General features: G+C 38.8%; 1 protein-coding gene across 12 annotated transcripts in view; it reads left to right on the forward strand.

Moving 5' to 3' along the window:
- LOC128020260 (interleukin-1 receptor-like 2) overlaps nt 1-21,499 on the forward strand; it is a 60,942-nt gene that overhangs the window by 34,854 nt on the left and 4,589 nt on the right. For 2 of the 12 annotated variants that reach the window (XM_052607065.1, XM_052607067.1), the window contains 5 exons: nt 14,759-14,987; nt 19,433-19,595; nt 20,031-20,184; nt 20,677-20,733; nt 21,291-21,414. The exons of 3 other annotated variants lie outside the window; for them this stretch is intronic. In XM_052607065.1, coding sequence (XP_052463025.1) covers nt 14,759-14,987; nt 19,433-19,595; nt 20,031-20,184; nt 20,677-20,733; nt 21,291-21,414 — 727 coding nt within the window. Of the gene's footprint in view, nt 1-10,824; nt 11,487-11,797; nt 11,895-14,758; nt 14,988-19,432; nt 19,596-20,030; nt 20,185-20,676; nt 20,734-21,290; nt 21,415-21,499 lie in introns of those variants that run through there. 7 more of the 12 variants (XM_052607056.1, XM_052607058.1, XM_052607062.1 and 4 more) reach the window with 6 other exon arrangements.

Genomic DNA, 21,499 nt, shown 5'->3' on the forward strand with positions numbered 1-21,499 from the left:
GCCAAAATTTCCTGGGGATACAAGTGTCATTGCTGACGAGCCAGAAGTAAAGAGATGTCTGACGGTCAATGTGGTACTTGTTGACACCAACGCCACATCGCAACTGATGACCCATTTCTCTGATTGGCAAAGATTGAAAGTTGCAGTTGTGTGGCTCATTAAGCTGAAGGGAACTCTGCTCAAACTGAAAGAAAAAAGAAAAGAGTTGGAGCAAGCAAACACCAGTGCTATTGGAGCAGCAATGTTGGATGTGCAAAAGGAGATGCAAGCTTTCTCAAGATCGCTTGGGAATCAGAAGGTGTCTCTGGAAGATCTCTTGGAGGCTGAAACCTCCATAATCACAGCAAAACAGATTCCATACAGAATTTGCTGCACTAACCTCTGCCAATTCACAAGTGCCGAGAAGTAGCAGCATCCTCAAATTGGATCTGGTTCTAGGAGTATTTCTACGAGTTGGGGGGTGGCTGAAAAAGGCAGCAATCCTTGAGGACATTAAACACCCCCTCATCTTGTCAAAGGACCAACATATCTCCGATCTTATCCTTCGTTATGTCCATTTACAGCTTGAACATGGAGGTAGAAATTATGTGCTTTCCGCTACAAGGAGAAAATACTGGATCACAAGTGGACCTACTGCAGTAAGGAAGAACATATCAAGATGCCTAATTTGTAAACGCCATGGTGGAAAAACTGGTGAGCAAAAAATGGCAGACTTGCCAGAAGAGAGAGTGGTTCCTGATTTACCGCCATTTACTAACGTTGGTGTAGATTACTTTGGGCCAGTTGATGCGAAAAGAGGGCGTAGCATCGTGAAAAGATATGGAGTAGTATTCACTTGCATGGTGAGCAGGGCTGTGCACCTGGAAGTGGCATATTCTCTTGACACTGACTCGTGCATCAATGCTTTGCAAAGGTTCATCTGTCAAAGAGGACAAGTCTCACATTTGAGATCTAACAATGGCACGACTTTGGGTGCAGAAAGGGAGCTGCGAGAAGCCTTAGCCTCTTTGAATCATGACCCCATTGAAAGAGCCTTGTCGAAGAAGGGAATCAAGTGGAGCTTTAACCCTCCAGCTGGGTCACATCACGGTGGCACATAGGAGTGTATGATATGGATGATCAGGAAGATCTTGTGCTCTGTGCTCCGTGAGCAAACCTTGGATGACGAAAGGTTCCATACTGTGCTCTGTGAGGCTGAAGCTATGCTTAACAATTGTCCCATCACAGGACTGTCAGAGGATCCCAACGATCTTGAGGCCTTGACGCCAAACCATTTGCTACTCCTTAAAGGAAAACCAGTTTTCCCACCAGGACTGTTCGACAAAAGGGAAGTTTATGCAATAAGAAGGTGGAAACAAACCCATTACATCTCTGATCTCTTTTGGAAGAGGTGGATCCGCGAGTACTTACCGTTTTTTTTTTCAGGAGCGTCAAAAATGTAACCAGGAGAAGAGGAATTTTGTTCCTGGAGACCTGGTCATGGTTGCGGACTCCACAGCATCACGTTGGGTCATGGATGCTTGGAAGAGTCTTGGAAACTTTCCCTGATAAGAGAGGTCTGGTACGTGTGGTTCGTTTGAAGACCAGGACAAACATCATTGAACGACCCATAACTAAGATATGCTTGCTTAATGGACTAAAGAGTAATTGGTTCCCATTCATGTAAGCTATATTTTTGGTATTTATGGCTCTTTTGAATTTGGTGTAATTGCTCTGGCAGATGCATTCAGGGGCTGGAGTGTATGAGCCTTTGTATGTAGTTTTTTCCTGTGCCACTAGTGGGCTGGATGTGTTTTGTGGCCTAGCTGATCTCCGGTCAGCCAGGTATTTCATTTAACCCAGAGGGAACCCAGATGCAGGTGTTGCTGATTTGGGAAGCAACCAGTTTTCGACTGTGCTTTTGTGTCTTGCCTTGATAGTGAAGAATACGGTTTGTTGTTTTGGTTACATGTATTATGAGTCAAGATATTGCCGCTGTATGATATATGGAGGAAAATAAACTTGTTAGATAATAGTAACATTACTGAACTCTCCGTTTGCATTATGTGAGGTCGCAAGGGCACACGTCTAAACTTAATCCGTTTTATTAGCAACCAGTACTAGACTTCGTTTAGGACTTAGTCAGTACAATTTCATTAATAAAATTAGTGGGGCATTCAAGATGCTATTCAATAGCATAAATCATTAAATGAACATACATGACAGATAATAATTTAAAGATTAGCCAGTGGGAAGTCATTTTTTAAGAAGCAAACATGATCTACTTTATACTGGCCGAAGATAAACAGCTGTTTTTGTTTGTCCTTTCCCTTCATCAGCAGATGGGAACCTTTTCTTTGATTCTCGGTCTTCTTCTGGGCTAGGTTGCATTGTTTTTCGTGATAGGTGTGCTTCTGTGCACCATATTCAAGGTGGAGCTGGCCTTGTGGGTCAGGACTGTGTTTCCATTTCTCTACAAAACCACAGGTAGTCACCATAAACAGAAAATAAACTTTTGCACTTTAGCATCGTCACACAGTTACTGGGAAGTTACGCATGTTACATAAACTCGAATCAACACCTTTCAGTGCATTCACAGCACTGCAGTGCATGCTGAAAAATACATATTAATCGCCTTTTATGTATTTAGTTTTGCATGTTCTGTGCTCTTTGTTTTCTTCCTGTAGATGGTGATGGGAAGCAGTATGATGCATACATCGCCTATCCCAGAGTCCTCGAAGGCTCAAGTGAAAAGGCTGAGATTTTTGCGATGAGTACTTTGCCGCAGGTCTTGGAGGGCCAGTACGGATATAAGCTGTTCATCCTGGGCCGGGACGGCCTGCCTGGGGAAGGTAAAGCACATGCAACAAAACAAAGCGCTGTCATATAAACAGCTGATTTCATTTAAGACATCAAATGATGATAGAAGACCAAGTGTAAGCTGTATTTAATGTAGATGCACCATTTGGATAGAAAAATACAATCGAGATTTGTTTTTTTTAAGTTTTTTTCTTATGAAAATTGTGATTTTAGAATTTGATTGTAAAAAAAATTGTTTTTATTATAAAAAATATGAAATATAATTATATAATTTTCATTGTAAATATTTAAGAAATATAATGATATATTTTATTTTACATTATAACTTTAAAATTACAATACAAATATTTATGGCTATACTAACATACAGTAAATGTCTGTCTTAAAAAACATTTTGGAAATAAAAATCTCATTTAAAATGTTATTGTAAAAGAACAAAGACACAGGTTTTTTGTGCTCATGTGTAGTGCTGCAAAGGCCCAAATTTTGTGATTTCATACTGTCTAATAATATGACAAAATAGAAATAATAATTTTCCTCATTATTATATATACTATCTTTAGTTTTATTATATTTATAAGAGAAAGATAGTCTGTACCGTTTTTTCCCGGAAAAACACGAGCGGCTGGAGGCGTGACGTGTGGGCGGAGCTAAAGAATCACGAGCGCCAGTAGGCTTTTGAGTTGAGAGCGTTTGGAAGCTGTGACATTACTGTGAGGAAAAAAACATCATCCAAAACAAACCACGGCTAACAGTCAGATTCAGCCATATATCTATGACCCAGAATCAGAATCCAGAGGCTGAAATTGAACAAGAGCAGCAGCATCAACGACTACAGCAGGACGTCTCTATGTGGTATGTATTGAAACTGTATATATTTGCTTAGCGTTTTTTTTTTTTTGTTCAAGGTGTACATGTGGAAAGTGCAGTTTTATGCCAACATCGCATGTTGTTTATTTGATGTGCTTACGCGCCGATAGCTAAGTTAACAACACAGAGATATTTGAAGCAGTTTTACTCACCGCCTGCGGTTCCAACACACGATCGTGACCCTTTTTCGTTGGGACTGCATTATCCTTAAGAAATAAAAGATGTGCAAATCCGGGTCAAACTGGACCTTGTTTGTAAAACAAGCATCTTCGAAATGCAGGGAACAAACACAAACACTTGCACAACTCTGTTGATTCTCTGTAAAAATAAACTCCATCCACTGGTCCCTTAATGCTGTTTCTCTTTTGGTAATCTGTGCAGGGTTGTCTTGCCCTGGCAACCAAAAACACACTTCTTTTGTGACTTTTCGCGACGCTCTCGCTCTGATCAGTGAAGTCTGTTGTGCTCTCAGTGCTCTGCTACACGGGAGCGCGCTCTTCCGGCAGAAGTGCCTCAGGACCCATATAAGGAAATTTTGCTCCATTTAACGTCACACAGAGCCATACTCGGAAAAAACTTTCCGAAACTTGTGACAAACCGGAAGAGGTATTTTTGGAACCAAAATACTCCTTCAAACGTACAAATTAATTTTTGAAACTTTGTCCATGTTTAGCATGGGAATCCAACTCTTTAACAGTGTAAAAAAACTCAGTATGCATGAAATAGCATTTCACCCCCCTTTTAAGTTTTTTAACTGTATTTTTTATCAAATAAATACAGCCTTGGTGAGCTATTTTATGGAGAGTAATTGGATTTGTACTTCTGGAGTTCAGCTGTTAATCTGATTGCAAGCTCTAAATCTCAACCTCAGAAAGATGAGAATCCTGAGGTCTGTCGTTTCCTGAACATGAAACCAGACCTGATGCGGTTTCTGATATTTTCTGGTTTGTATGAGAGGTGCTGAGATCAGAAAACACTTGCAGCGTTTTGTGGGCAGAAATTATGTATATAAGAGAAACTTTCTCATGATTTGTTGTGAGATACAGGCTTTTGTCAGTAGATAATTCTAAATTGGATTGTCACACATTGTGTTGAGCATTCCTGTTATTTTTTTAAAGACATTTTCCAAAATTTTTTACTATGTTTTATGTACAGTATAGATTAAATTTTTACTGTAAATAGGAATATTCAGAAAAAGATTTATTAAAATTTTAAAATACTGTCTCACTTCAACAAGCATGCTGTTTGTTAGCTGGGGACTATCCGTTTTCACAGATCAATGCAGATTTGAGGACAGCCATTGGTTTTGCTGTTCTGTTTGGTTGCTAAAAGTACAGAAATGGCAAGCTTTTCCTTTTAATCAAAGAAGCGCCAACCGCAAACACCTGACCCAGATTCCGTTCAATGCTGCTGATTTTTGCGAACCACAACTTCAGTCAGATCATACACATGTAGTTAGAGGATTATAATAAATAGACAGACAGACAGATATGCAGCATTTATAGATATGTGACCATGGACCACAAAACCAGTCATAAGGGTACATTTTTTCGACATTTTTGAAGATTTAAGGTTTATTAGGATCTGACAATATTTGGCTGAAAATCTGGAATCTGAGGGTGAAAAAAAAAAAAAAATCAAGTACTTGATCAAGTACAAATCAAGTTCAAGATTAAAAGTACAGATACGTATAATAAAATATTACTCCAGTAAAAGTAAAAGTTCTCCTTTTTCAATACTCCAGTGAAAGTACAAAAGTACTCAATTTTTTATGTACTTAAGTAAAAAAGTACTGAAAGATAGATGTTTGCAATTTTATATAGGCTAATTTAATTTTATATTAGCACATTTTTTTTTCATTTTTATAATTCTACTGCTCAAAATACCTGGGATTTTTTCCAAAATAACTACTATATGGATATCAAGATATATTTTTGTTGTTGATATGGACTACGCTGATGAGAGTGATGTTCACTGTGAAGCTTGCACTGTGGTGTACCTGAGAGAAAACAGAGATGACCATCTGATCTTCACCAGTAAGAACAAAGTATTTTAAAGTTTGTTGTTTTACAGAACATCACAGTTATATATGACATGATAATAAGGCCTGAAGATTTTAAGAAAAATATAATTATATTTTCATAATGATTTTTTCCTTCTCAAACCTTGTCTGGGGTGTAAAAACACCCCTGGCCAAACGGGTTGCATCTCTTTCCCCTCTTTGAGAATTACTGTAGTAGGCCTAACTATGTTCTGAACATCACATCCTTTCTTTTCTCCCCAGATGTAATCTATATATAGCTATATATATATATATAAAATATTGGTTGAAAAAAAATATTTGGACATTATTTATAAAAATTACCTCAAGTTAGCACCAGCAAGCTTGTTAGCTAGACAGTTAGCATCAGCTAACAATATTTACTTATTTTCAGTACGGTTATGAATAATGTCCTTAATAACAATGGATGAAAAGTTTAGAGCTCTACTGATTATTAAGTCTAGAGTGTGTCCACCTTTGTGTGTGGGTCCATGTACATGCTGAATCTACAGGTAAAAAAAAAAGCCTCAAGTCCAAATATTCATTTATCACCAATTAACTGTTTGACAAACACTTCCTGCTTCGATGTCCAGATCTGAATTTTAAAAAATCTCAAACATGCTCTGATGTCCCGATCTGAATCAACCGAGTCGCGAACATGCTCCGAAGTGGCGATCTGAATCAACAGAGTCGCGAAAAAGCTCCGAAGTCCCGATCTGAATCAACCGAGTCGCGAACAGGCTCCGAAGTGCCGATCCGACTCAACCGAGTCGCGAACAGGCTCCGAAGTCCCGATCCGAATCAACCGAGTCGCGAACAGGCTCCGAAGTCGCGATCCGAATCAACCGAGTCGCGAACAGGCTCCGAAGTGCCGATCTGAATCAACCGAGTCGCGAACAGGCTCCGAAGTGACTATCTGAATCAACCGAGTCGCGAACAGGCTCCGAAGTCCCAATCCGAATCAACCGAGTCGCGAACAGGCTCCGAAGTGCCGATCTGAATCAACCAGGTCGCGAACAAGCTCCGAAGTGCCGAGCTGAATCAACCGAGTCGCGAACATGCTCCGAAGTGCCGATCTGAATCAACCGAGTCGCGAACATGCTCCGAAGTGCCGATCTGAATCAACCGAGTCGCGAACAGGCTCCGAAGTTCCGATCTGAATCAACCGAGTCGCGAACATGCTCCGAAGTCCCGATCTGAATCAACCGAGTCGCGAACAGGCTCCGAAGAGCCGATCTGAATCAACCGAGTCGCGAACATGCTCCGAAGTGCCGATCTGAATATCAATATGCTAGCTTGATAGTGAGTACTAAAATACATCTTGTTTGTTTATCTTCATATAAAGTTATTTTTATTACATGTGATTCTGACATGTCACTACATGCACTGTGCTCCTTCCTCTCCGCTCGTCTCAGGTAAATAATGCGTCTTCCAGCTCAGTGGTCGGAGTTGCGCGTTCATGTGTTTTGGGGGCGTGGCTTTGGAAGGAGCCCAGAAGCGAGGGGGTGGAGTGAATGGAAATAATGAGCTGTCTTTTAAAACAGTCGTGAGAGGTCTACAGACACTCGATTTTTATACTTTCTTTTTCAGAGTACTTATATTTTAATTATGTATTGATATATAAATAAAGTTTAAACAAATTTGAATTTGTACTAATTTGTACAAATTTAAATTTATACATTTACCTACCCTGCCTTTAAGCTATATAAATTAATATTCAGATGTTATGGTCTCCGTAGTCGCGCCTCCAAGCAGGATAGCGGTGTAAAGTCAATCCATTCTCATTTTATTTTCCCCATGGCGATTATGGGTTGCGCTATTTCACCCCACAATACAGCAACGGTTGAAAATGGTTAAAATAGATTTTTAATTAATCAAATTAAGACACACGGGTGAGAGGGAGTATGTCTAAACACTGTGCAGTAGTCCGAGTGGCAGTAAAGGAGGCAGTCAACGTGGCGGCCACGCCAAGTAATGACGTCACGACGCCCAAGCCCTATTATAGGGAGTAACGATATGTTTCAATAAAGATATTAAATATAAGAATAAGACACTTTTTTTCGATTATTGGTTCAGAAATAATATTATATTGGTGACACAGTTGTTTCGTTCTGATGGTGTTTTACTTTCATATGGAGAATTTTTAGATAAGTTTAAACTTCCAATTTCTGCAAAGGATTATGCAGTGGTCTTTGATGCTATATCTTCTGGTCTTCTTCAGTTGATGCGAGCTGCTGATGCTTTTGATTTGAACATAACTAATGACTTAAATGTAAAGTTAGATGGTATAAGTATTCTTGATAAAAAATGCAATAATAATTTTCTTAGACAGATTTGTCGGCCATTTAGAATACCCCCAGCTAAAAGTTTTTGGAATTCTCGCTTTAAGGACATTAATTGGGAGGAGGCTTTTATAATCTCCAGGAGATACTGTGTCATCAATAAGATTCGCGAGGTTTCATTTAAAATTATTCATTGTATTTATCCAGTAAATGAGGTTATTAAAAGATTTAAGAAGGATATTGATTTGAAATGTGTCTTTTGTAATTTGAATGATGAAAGTATATGTCATCTTTTTTTTGATTGTATTTGTACTAAATTATTCTGGTATGATTTTAGGATCTTCTTTGAAGAGATTTCAGGAATTGACATTACTTTAGAAGAAAAGAATGTTTTATTTTATTATGATAAGCCTTTAGAGAATACATTCTATTTTGTTATTAATTTGTTTATTATATTAGCGAAATATCACATTCATAAATTTCGATGGTCAAAGAGTACACCTAATTTTTTACAATTTAAATTTGAGTTACGTCAGTATCTTAAAGTGATGGAATGTGTAAGGAACTCCAAAGCAAAAAAGACTATAGATTGTTGTAAAGCCTTGAAACGTTATCCTTTTTAAGGACTTTTGTATACTTATTTTGTAGTTGGAGATATGGATTTGTTTTTAATACCCCTCTGTATATAGTTCTTATTTTTGTTTGTTGATTTATTTAGTATTTACCTTTTCTTTTTTTTTTCACAATTATTGTCAGGTTGAATATACAGTATTTATATTTTTGCTTTTATTGTTCATTTGTATGTGAATTGTCACTAAATAAAGCATTAAAAAAAAAAAAAAAAGAGTAACGATATGTTTTATGAAATGTAGTGAAGTTAAAAGTACGATCTAATGCTTTGGAATGTAGTGAAGTAAAAGTAAAAGTTACTCAAAATAAAACTACTCCAGTAAAGTACAGATACTTGAAAAATGTACTTAAGTACAGTAAACGAAGTAAAGCTACTCCGTTACTGTCCACCACTACTTACCAAAAATTAAGTTTTAATATATTTACGGTAGGAAATTTACAATATCTTCATGGAACATGATCTTCGTTTAATATCCTAATGATTTTTGGCATAACAGAAAAATCAATACGTTTGACCCATGCAATGTATTTTTAGCTAATGCTGCAAATATACCCCAGTGACTCAGAGGGTTAGTTCAGCCAAAAGTGAAAATTAAGCCATAAATGACTCACCCTGAAGTCATCCTAGATGTATATGACTTTCTTCTTTCAGACGAATTCAGTTGGAGTTATTTTTAATTTGTCTTTTGATGACACTCATTGGTCCTTGGGAAGTTTAATAAAAAGCTCATCCATTATTAAAAGTGTCTTACACAGCTCGGGCGGGGGAGGGGGTGAATCGATGTATTTTTTGTAAGAAAAATAAAAGGTTTATAATATCATGTTTTATAATTGTGAATTGTGTGAATTGTGAGTATTTGAGAAAAATAAATTTTCATAATGATATTTCCTCCCATTTTAAATTCTTATTATCCAATGAAAGGATACATTTTTGTGAACCGTTTAAATAAAAGATCACAACTGTAAAAAATATTACAGGCTATCTGCTTAAAAAAAATATGGTAACAATATTACACGTATTATATTTGAGTAGATTTTAAGGTTGTTTTTATGAGGAAATTAACCCAAATAAATTAAGTAAAAATTCCTAAATTATTTAGTCTATGACACAATACATTTAATATAATTAGGGAAATGTGCTCATTTATTTTAAGTTTATTCTCAAAAGTCTGTGATTTTAAATGAGATCTGTTTGTATTTTGTTTTTTTTATACATTTACAAGACTGTATACAGCCAATCAGCTCAAATAGGAAAATACTTGAGAAATACTGGAAAGCACTGCACTAGCACTAGCCAGGCTACTGCTCATTAAACAAGGTATAATACCTTAGAAGAGTATTATCCATAACTACAAGCTCTACTCTTCTGCACAGTGGTAACGATTGCACTGTGCAATGGAAACTTCGATGTTACAGAAACTCTTACAAATGTCAAATGTAACTGAACATTAAACATTAATAGATGCCTCCCTTCACTCAAAAACATAAAGTAGCATTTAATTTCAAAATTTACTCTCCATATCCAGCCATATGCAAAGCATGCTGGGAACTAACAATCACCTCTAAAATAAAACAGCAAAATTGAGCTAATTCACTTAAATTAAGTCTCCTAAAACAAAATGAGGAAAACGCATCTCTTGGTTTTATTAGTAAAAAGTCCTCATTATTTTCTATACAACACTGAATCACAATATCTTTAATGAAATCCACACATTATTTTTAATTATAATTTATCACCTGCATTTTTTTGATGAAAATTAAAAGACCCATGATTCATTTTTTACAGTGAAGGATTAGCAATGCAGATGAATTTTCACAGCCTTTTTTGATCATATTTACCAAGAGTGCCAATATTTTTGGCCATGACTGTATATATATATATGTATTTCATATATTTATTAAATATATACATGTACATATAGTATAAATATATACACAAATGGGCGGCTCAACTTCCCCACACAGGCTCAAATCACCCTGCTCTCTCCTGCATTTAATCTTTTTGTTTAAACATTTGAGAAATTATTTAATATTTAAAATTACACATAAACCAAAAATTACACTTGTTGCCCAACAAATTACAAAAATATGAATAATTTCAGTAGGATGTCTGAATTCACAAAAAATATATATAATTTCATATGTTTTAAAACCAACATACAAAACCTTTGTCCTAAATGTCATAAAGATGACTCTTTTATAAAGACAAAGTAAACTAAGTAGAATGGAAAGAGATATCAAGGACTCTATAAATTGATTGCCAATTAAAGTTATTCAAAATAAATGTTTAGTTTGAATCATTTTGTTCAGGGAAATTAGTTTTAATGATCTCTTTCTCAGTGTCGAAGAGACAAAACAATCAGAAAAAAAATATCACTTCATTGTGATTAACAAAACCTAAAATGACTATTTTTAATGTTTTCTTTATATTCTTTTAATATAAGGGGTGGTTTTAACACGTCATCCACACGCTCTGTGAAAATAATGTATGGATGAGGTTAAAATCACCAACCTTTTCAAACGGACTTGACACTTTAATTACAATGTGCATCTTTTCGGTACTAAAATGCACCCTTCACGGGGAAATATGATACAGGAGGTGTGTACCTTTTCTCTTTTCTTTTTCTGAGAGTGCATGGTGCAGTGTATTCGTGCAGATCCACTGGGGACAGAAGTGAAGTTGGTAGACTATAAGTGTTGGTGAGTGGGATGCTGTTCCCTCCTCGAGTGGCACCCTGACAGAAACCGCAGTTTCCTCAAGAAGTGCGCGTGTAGCTTTAGTGTCTCACTTAAGGAAATTCCGAGAAGGCGCTGTACACACAAGTTTTGAAAGCGAGTTTATTCTTCATGATCATCTACACGAGGTAAGACACGTCTGCTCTTCACTTACTGTAGTCACCGCCTTTGACTTACTTTCTCATAGTCGTTACTTTCAGTTTTAGTAAGCGAACATATTAGCGTTTATTTAATAGCGAGTTGTGCTTGCAACAGAAATGTTGCGTAGTTGACACGCAACGTTGCTTTTGTCATGTCTCTTTGAAAACGGGAAATTTGATAGCTGGTTGTTTTTGTTTCGTATCCCGATCTGTCACGAGGGTTTTTGTCACGTTTGTGTTTGTTGCTCTCTTTAGCTCATAATGAAAACAGGAGTAAGGTTTTTAATGTCGTTTCACAGGAACGTGTCTTAAATCTGCCAGACCTGCTGTCAAGAAAACCCAAGATGAGCTCGTTTTATTTCCATTGGATTGTACTCTCAGCTCTTTGGATTGCAGGTGAGAGTTCATCTTCACGTCTCTGGTTGGGTTTGTCCATTGTCTTGAATTCATCTAGTGTTTATTTTAGTCGCTGAGGGTTCAAACTTCAAACAAAGGGAAAGAATGAATAAAGGTGACGGTTTTTCATATCTGGTCATTGAGATAACAACTGTAGGCTACTATCACTCAGCGTTCAGTGCGTTCAAATATAGTGACTTAAAAGTAGGCTTTGCTATTCTTAGCAAAGATTTTGAAGATATCGAAGTTTCATTTCCAGTTGTGACAGACTACGTGTTAAAATCTCCGAAGTTACCTGCCTCTAAGGTTAACGTGACTGTTCACATACTGACCTAAAAAGTGTGTCCTCAGCCGCGGTTACAGAACTTTTCCAAACCACCTCTGCAGAATAAAAAATGCTTACGTGGGTTAGAAATAAGGTCAGGCGATGTACTTTTTCACTTTTTCTTTCAAAGCGATTTCAGAAGATACAAAATGTAGAGTGATTATCTTATATTTTATATGATTTCCCAGCTAACAATTTTACCAAAAACTAACGTTCCCAGAACGTTGCCAGAATGTTCCCTATTGGTTATCCAGGAAAGTTTTCTTAACGTAAATAGAACTTTAGGTTAGGGGAACGTTCCGGAAACCTACTCAGAACAGTTCCCTTAAAGTTGTAAAAATATAACCTACAGGGAACGTTCCCAGAACATTCTCCTAAGGTTATCAAATGAAACCTAAAAATAACATACAGGGAACGTTCCTATAACGTTCTTGTTTGGTTCCCAAAAAATTTACCAAATGGGAACCATAAGGGAACATTAGGGGAACGTTCTGTGTTTGCTGAATATGGCACAAGAAGTTTAAAATTAATCGGACGATAATGTGAAGCGGAGCGGTCAGTTTCTGTTTCTGTGTCGTGAAACTACTTTATTATATGACCATTTTTGATAATTATGCAGCATTATGAAAGTGCCATATGCTCATCAAACCTGCATTTATTTGATCAAAAATACAGAAAAAACTAATATTCTGAAATATTACAATTCAAAATCATGTTTTATTTACTTAAATTTGTATTTATGTTATTTTAATTTATATTAAAATACCATTTATTTCTGTAATGCAACGCTGAAATTTCAGCATCATTACTCCAGTCTTTAGAGCACGATCCTTCCTAAATCGTTCTAATATGACGATTTATTATGTTGAAAACAGTTACGCTGATTATTTTTTAAATTATTATAATTATTATTATTTACATTTATATTTATTTATTTTTAAAATAACAAATTTTTTTGTGGTTCAGTGATAAATAAAAAGTTAAAAAGAACACCATTTATTCAAATCAGAGATCTTTACTATCAGACTTTCTATCAATTTAACAACCCCCCCCCCCCCCAAAAAAAAAAAAATACTGACCTCAAACTTTTAAACGATAGTGTATATTGTTACAAAAGTTACATTTTAAATAAATGTTGGTCTTTTTTTCTTTCATTTTCTTCTTTGTTTTCCCCCTTTTTATTAATCAAAGAATCCTATCAAAAATTGCAGGTTTCCAACAATTATAATAAATCAGCATGGCATAACATATATTTTGAAAAGTATATTCAAATTTTGCTCAAATAAACGCAGGCTTGATGACCATAAGTGACTTCTTGCAAAATATAAAATAGTAATCTATCAAAATTTTTGAAATATCATTTTATTATTATTTTTTTTACATTGCCTCTATTTTCCATTTGTAACATTGCAAATGTCCAATGTGTTTTACACCGATCATATTTGTGTGTGTCTTTTTCACTATAAAAGCTTATTACATTAAGGTAACAAAATATGAAAAATGTATTGTGGATATTTAGGCCAAAGTGGGAGACAATAAAAATCTTTGTCATTACTTTATCTTTGTTATTAAAAAAAAAATAGAACAAAGATACACATTACAAATACACATAATACAGTGTTTTATTTTAAGGTATATAACAGTATTCAGCAGGAGCATTCAAAAAATGTAATGAACAAATAAAAGTAAAACACAATATACAATGATCCTATTAAAGCAACTGTTTATGAATGAATAAAGGAGATGCTTTTTAAAATGTGAAAACAAAGAGCCAAGTTTTATTATTAGTATCATCACTGATTATTGAGTTAATAACTGTATCACTCAACTTTCAGTGCATTCATGAAATGCAGGTTAGGTTTTAAAAATAGGCTATGTTAGCTATTCTTAGCAAAGATTTTGAAGATATTGAAGTTTAATTTGCAGTTCTCCGAAGTTACCTGCCTCAACAAAGATTAACGTGACTGTTCACATACTGACCTAAAAAGTGTGTCCTCAGCCGCGGTTACAGAACTTTTCAAAACCACTGCTGCAGAATAAAAAATGCTTACGTGGTTTAGAAATAAGGTCAGGCGATGTACTTTTTTACTTTTTCTTTCAAAGCAATTTCTGAGGCTGCAGTATTTAGAGTGCAGGTTTCCAACATTGATAATAAATCAGCATGGCATAACATATATTTCGAAAAGTATATTCAAATTTTGATCAAATAAATGCAGGCTTGATGACCATAAATGGCTTCTTGTAAAAATATTAAATAGTAATGTATCCAAACTTTATTTTTACATTTGTAACATTGCAAATGTGCTTTCTACACCAATCATATTTGTAGAAGAAAAAAACATTTCCGTTTGGTTTCCTTGACCCGAGTCAATTTTTACTATTATTTACTCTTGAAATCAAGAGTATTGTGGCCTATTCAGAGTAGAACTTGCTGCTTAAATGTTATGGAATGCATTGTTAGGTACAGTTGCTCTTACCCCAATTTACCAAAATTAAAGTCGCATACTAATAAAAATTATGCATTTTTTTTCTCTTCAAGGGAGTCAGATGCACATCATAAATCGCAGCTCACACACCATCAGTGCTGGTCTTGCATTTAGGATTGAGTGCAACATCATAGACAGTAAAATACAGAATGTGAGTGTGAGCTGGAGCCTTGTTTCCAATCAGAGTCTGGATAATATCAAGGGAATACACATTAATGTCAACGAGCTCTGGTTTCTACCTGCTGAACTCTCCCACAGCGGACTCTACTCTTGTCTCAGCAGGTACTGATGCAATTCTCAGAGTTTCTCATTTAGTTGTATTATACTTATCTATTCATTGTTACACTTCGAGAAAATGTTATGCATTAAAATGCAACAAAGACCTGACTGTAACAAGAACGTCTCGATTACGTACGTAACCCTCATTCCCTGATGGAGGGAACGGAGACGTTATGTCGAACGACATATGGGGTCTCACTTGGGAGGCAGATCATCTCTGAGTTTAAGAGAAAACGTCATTGAAAATTGGCTAGTGGATTTAACATACCTGAGCCACTCCCCGTGCCAACGGGTATAAATAGGGCGACAGGTGCATCCACTCATTAGGTTTTACGCTGAGGAGCCGAGACCGTGTTCCGGCAACAGCGACCGGTTCAAGGTTGTGGCATGGGGACATAACGTCTCCATTCCCTCCATCAGGGAATGAGGGTTGCGTACGTAACCGAGATGTTCCCTATCTGTCGATCACTACGAGTTATGTCGAACGACATATGGGGTCCTATGGAAAAACCTGAACACCATCACAACCCTGTGGAGCTGAAATTGTCGGCAAGCCACAAAAGCTACGCTTAAGGTCGTAACCTTCCCAAAGCCCCAGCGCAAATTCACTGACCTTGGCACCGAAGGGGCATAGGCCTGCCTCATAGAGGGGGCTCTAGCCTGAGTTATAGTGTCTACCACCGCTGGGGGCAGATCACTTAGGTCTGCCGCGTCCCATCCAGAAGCCACACATGGAGGTTCCAAAGATTTGGACGTGGTGCCAAATGGTGCCAAGCCCCTGAGAGAGGAGGTCCCTCCTCAGGGGGATCCGCCAGGGAGGGGCTGACACGAGGAGCATGAGTTCCGAAAACCAGGTACAGGTGGGCAAGTAAGGCGCGACAAACAGGACCTGTTCCTCGTCCTGCCTGACCTTGCACAGCATCTGTGCAAGCAGGCTCATTGGGGGAAACGCATACTTGCGTAATGCCTGAGGCCAGCTGTGTGCCGGTGCATCCGTGCCCAGGGAGGCCTGGGACAGGGAATAGTACAGTTGGCAGTGAGAGGACCCGTGGGAAGCGAACAGGTCTACCTGGGCTTTCCCGAATCGACTCCAGATCAGCTGGACCATCTGGGTATGGAGTCGACATTCCCAGGGAAAGGTAAGCTGTCGTGAGAGTGTGTCGGCTGCACGATTGAGCTCCCCCGGGATGTGGGTAGTGCGCAGCAACTTGAGCCATGTCTGACTCCAGAGGAGGAGATGGCGGGCGAGTTGAGACATGCGACGTGATCGTAGACCGCCCTGTCGGTTGATGTTTGAAACAGCCGCAGTGTTGTCCGTGTGGACCAACATGTGCCTGTTTAGCAACAGCGGCCGAAACTGCCGTAAGTCTAGATGCACTGCCAGCAACTCCAGACAGTTGATGCCACCGGAGTCTCGAGCATGCCATTGAACTTGGGAGGTCGCTGGGCGAACTGAATCCCAAAACCGAGTCAGACCGTCCGAATGAGCCAGCGTGACGGGTTGGGCAGCGCAAGCCAGGCTCCCAAACTCCGTACAAGTGGCACCAAAGGGACAGTCGACATACCAGCAATGGTGCAGCGATGGGGAGTTGTGTCGGATGGCCCAGAAAGCATTGCGTTCCAAGCCACCACAGCCACACTCCTCGTGTTCCCAGAGGAACTGGCCAGAGATGCGTGGAGAGGCGTTGCGTCTCTGAACCGCGACCTCTTGACCGCTGGCGAAAGGGGGCATCGTGGGTGAGAATAAGGAGGCAGTGCATCACTCATCGTCAACCCGCGAGCCTTGCAACTGGGAGGAATGGGAAATTGCTCTTTTATGAAAAAGTGGGTGCCGCAGGCCATTGGACCAGCGGCGGAACAGAAAGAAACAAAAACTGAGGATTCTCCACCCGACCCTCCTCCGGAGGAAGGAGTGGCTCTGTCTTCACCAGCTCCTGAAGAGCAGTCTCCCACATCTCCGAGTTCCCCATGTCAGGGCCACTTAATCGTCTTCCTAGAGGACTTCGCAGCAAGAAGTGACATGGGGCCACGCCCACGGCGACGAGCAGGCTGAGGCACTGCCCGCGATGGAATGGTGGCAACCGGAGGATCACGTCGTGGCGAGATGTGCTGTATGGCCTCAGTCTGCTGTTGTTCTGTCAGGAACTGCTGGGCACAGTCCCTGACATCATCGCCACACAGGACAGCCTGGGAGATGGGAGCATCGAGAAAGTGCGCTTGTAAGTGCTCTAATACCGACCAGGCTGATCCAGAAACGGCACTACTGGACCACCAGAGTGGACATCGCCTTCCCGAGGGACTGCGTCGTGATTTCCGTCACCCCGAAGGGTGAGGTCAGTCTCCATGCGCAGCTCCTGCATCAACCTCGGGTTGGTTCTACCCTTGTGCATTTGTTAAAGCCTTGGCTTGGTGAGTTGGCAGGATAGCACATGGCATGCAGAGCAGAAGCAGCTTGGCCCGCAGCTCTGTAAGCCTTGGTAGCGAGAGCGGCCGACAGCTTCCAGGCCTTGGGTGAGAGGTGCGGACTATTCCTCCCAGTGGCAGCGTTTTGCGGACACAAGTGCACTGCAATCGCACTCTCCTGCTGGGGAATGTCGACGCACCCCTAGCTGCCCCGCCATCGAGGGCAGTGAGGATGGAGGAACGAAATGAGCTGCTTCCGGCCGTAAAAAGGGGCTATACACGACTACATCACTTCACCATGCACATCTGGGAAGAAAGGAACCAGAGCAAAACGCGGTCGTGAGTCGCGCTCTACACCTAGAACCAATCGAACAGCCATGAGCACTCAGGGCTGGGCGGTGCATTCACCTCCATCCTGATGCTCACAGCTGCCCATTTCCAAACTGAATGACCCATTGGGACTGCCATAAGACAGCCCAGCAAAATCAACCCAGCAGCCGCACAGGACAAACACTGCGGAAAGGGTAAGAGGTCTGTGGGGCGTGGCCCGGGGGAGAAGCTCTCACTGACACCTTCAAATCTACCAGAGCACTAGCCGGCGGTCCTCTGCTCATGGCAGAGAAACCGGAACGGGTAGTGACAGAGGGGTCTGCTCCTTTCCCTTTAAGGAAGGGGAGACGCGATCACAGCGTTGCCAGGGTCACACACACAGTGCGTTTATGAAACATCCTTGAACGCGCCTTCAGCGTGCTGAATGCCCAGACACGGAAGACAATGATCGTGGCCGTTGTCAGAGAACAGGAAATGACCGCATCCAGAAGGACACGGACGAAACGGTGTCTTTAAAAAGACGCAAATCATCTGTGATTTGCTCTTTTAGGAAATCTGCTCTCTTAGTTAAAGCGCCCAGGGGAATCGCTGAAAGGGACACCTCTGTTTGCATGGTATCGCCAACCAGAGCAGCTTCCCGACACAGCAGATGAGTGGCTTTGTGGAGTATAACAGCTTTCATTCAACCACTCGGCTCCGAAGCAAAAATCTAATGAGTGGATGCACCTGTCGCTCTATTTATACACGTTGGCACAGGGAGTGGCTCAGGTATGTTAAACCACCTAGCCAATTTTCATTGGCGTTTTCTCTTAAACTCAGAGATGATTGGCCTCCCAAGTGTGACCCCATATGTCGTTCGACATAACTCGTAGAGACCGACAGATAGGGAACTCCTCCAATTCATTTCGTCATTATTTTTATTTTTGAAAATATATACTGTATTACAACTTGAATACCTTTAATGCATATGGAATTATATTCCGGACATTATTCAAAATGAATTGCAAATTGTATTTGCAATTGCATTTTCAATTTGTGGACGCATAAAATGTGACATAATCCAAACGCAAATGCAAATCGCGCATTACCGTTTGCATTTCTGTTTAAGCGAACGCACAGTGTCTGCCAAATTTAAAATGAAAATGCAAAGTCTGTTTGCAATTGTGTTTCCCATATCTTACGAGCTGTGAGCCTGTCATATTTAAATAGCAATATTAATTACCACATTTGCCTTTTCACTCTCTCTGCACTGTGCATGTAAACTGCCAAAACTCAAATGGAATCGCAATTCCTTTTGCATTAGAATTTTCAATGTCTACACGGAAACCTGTCAATCAAGTAACATGGGTGGGGCTATTTTATTGGGCTATGACAGGCTCATAGCTCATGAGATATGGGAAACACCCTTGCATTTCCATTTTTAATTTGGCAGACACGAAGTGCGTTCGCTTAAACGAAAATGCAAACGGTAATGCGCGATTTGCATTTGCGTTTGGATTATGTCACATTTTATGCGTCAACAAATTGAAAATGCAATTGCAAATACAATTTGCAATTCATTTTGAATAAAGTCCGGAATATCATTCCATAAATGCATTATACATAAAGGTTTCAAGCTAAATGTTTCTGAAAACCACCTTTGCATTATATGTTTTGTGTTCAATATTTCCTCTTTGCCCGTCATTTTTCATCCCAAATGTTGTTCTTTGTGACAGAGATGGAAAAGAAACCTGGGAAAAAATATTTGATATCTCCGTTGAGAATAAAACATGCCCCCATTTAAACAGAAAGGACGATGTAACAAGCACAGCGGAACTGACTTGTTTCCTACCTCACATCTTTGAGATAGAGCCTCAAGCTCAAGTGACCTGGAGAAACGTAAGACATGAACGTAAACAGAAATGAAACAAACAACAAAGATGCTGACAAAGCATGCAGTTCAATTGACTTTAAAGCAGTAATTTTCCCAAAAATTAAGAATTGCTGTAACTTTACTCATCAGCAGACCATGCAAGATACTTTTCATGTGCAACATTTTATTTTTGGGTGAACTATTCATTTAATGCTTCTCCTGTGGTTAACATACTTTCATAAAAAAGGCAAGTTTTCGTTCTGGAAAAAACACCAAAACATTGCTGAAGTCATCAATGTGTCAAGCATTGTGGGTCTATGACTTCCTTAAATCCATGCAAATTATAGCTTAAAGCATTTACTTTCATATTTAAACACAGTCACACCTAAATCTGTGCATGTCTGGATGTGTACACTGACATTATTTTGTCTGCTAAAAGGTTTGTTTTTCTCTCTCTTTAGAACTGCCACCCACTCAATGTGACAAACAGTAAGGTTCTCCCGATAAACAGATCTAAAGACATGGTTGGACTGTATACGTGCTTTGTGAACTTTACTTTTGGAGGGAAAAATTACACTGCAGCCCAGACTACAGAACTCTACAGCCAAGATATAGGTAATTGTTAGTGACTATTCAAAATCTGAAAGGATTCTAGTGGCTTTGTTCCAAAATGTATTTAATTTCAGATAGTAGCTTTTGTTTTCATTTAGTTTAACTTAGTATTCTAAAATATTTAAAGCGGGAATAAAAATGAACACTTTGGACCTACAGACATGAAAAACTGATGCAGATGACAAAACCACATCACAATATTATTAAACTCTAACTGTACTTAGAGTATATCACTTATAGTAAAATAACACTGCTTGGATTCGATTGAGGAAAGCATCTAATGAAATACATACAGTATTAGCACTAAACATTAAATAAATATTGCATTTTGCAATTCTGATTAATTTCAATAAAGACATGGTTTTAAAAGATTAATGCTTTGTTAATATCGACATTAGACCAATAGATGGCAGTATAGAGCTAAAGTGAAAATGTTCATCTTGAGAGTTTTTCTGTGGTTTGATTGTTAATGTCATAAATGTGTTTCGTTTACAGTGGTGACAGAGCCTAAAATCATCTACCCAAAAGATGAAACACTGAAAGTAACACTTGGTGAGTGATGATGAGGGTGATATTTTAACGTCTGTCACCTTCTGCTCTTCTGCTTCTGTGTATGTGCATTGGTGTTAGTTCTTATGCGTTCACCCAAAATGACAATTTGCTAACAGTTTACTTATCCTCAGGCCATATAAGATGTAGATGAGTTTGTTTCTTCATCAAATTTGGAGAAATGAAACATTCCATCACTTGCTCACCACTGGAGTGAATGGGTGCTGTCAGAATGAGAGTCTAAACATCTGTTAAAAACATCACAATAATCCACACGACTCCAGCATTAAGGTGTGGATTACTTGTGAATTATTGTAATGTTTTTATCAGATGTTTGGACTCTGATTCTGATGGCACCCATTCACTGCAGAGCATGAGCAAGCGATGCAATGCTACATTTCTGTGTATGGGACACCATATATGGTCACACATCACATCCTTTACCCTTTCCTTTTTAAAGTTCAAGAAATTAACTGGAATTTAAATTCTAATTGAGCCTGATGTACGCGAGCATGCGCAGTATGTGTTTGAAAAGTTAAAAAACATTCATGTCATCACAGGTGAAAGTTACACACTTAAGTGCAAAGCTCTGATTGGGGAGAACGATGATGAAGAAACTGATATTTTCTGGCATAATGACAAAGAGTCTCTTGAATCTGTTGATCTGAACTTCACCTCAAGCATGTAAGAATACATAAACGTTTGCTCTTTATGCATGAATATTTAATATATAAAGAGAGAGTGATTTATAAATAATGTAACTAACCAC

This window comes from Carassius gibelio, chromosome A9 (genome assembly GCF_023724105.1).
Source record: "Carassius gibelio isolate Cgi1373 ecotype wild population from Czech Republic chromosome A9, carGib1.2-hapl.c, whole genome shotgun sequence".
Classification (NCBI taxonomy): domain Eukaryota; kingdom Metazoa; phylum Chordata; class Actinopteri; order Cypriniformes; family Cyprinidae; genus Carassius; species Carassius gibelio.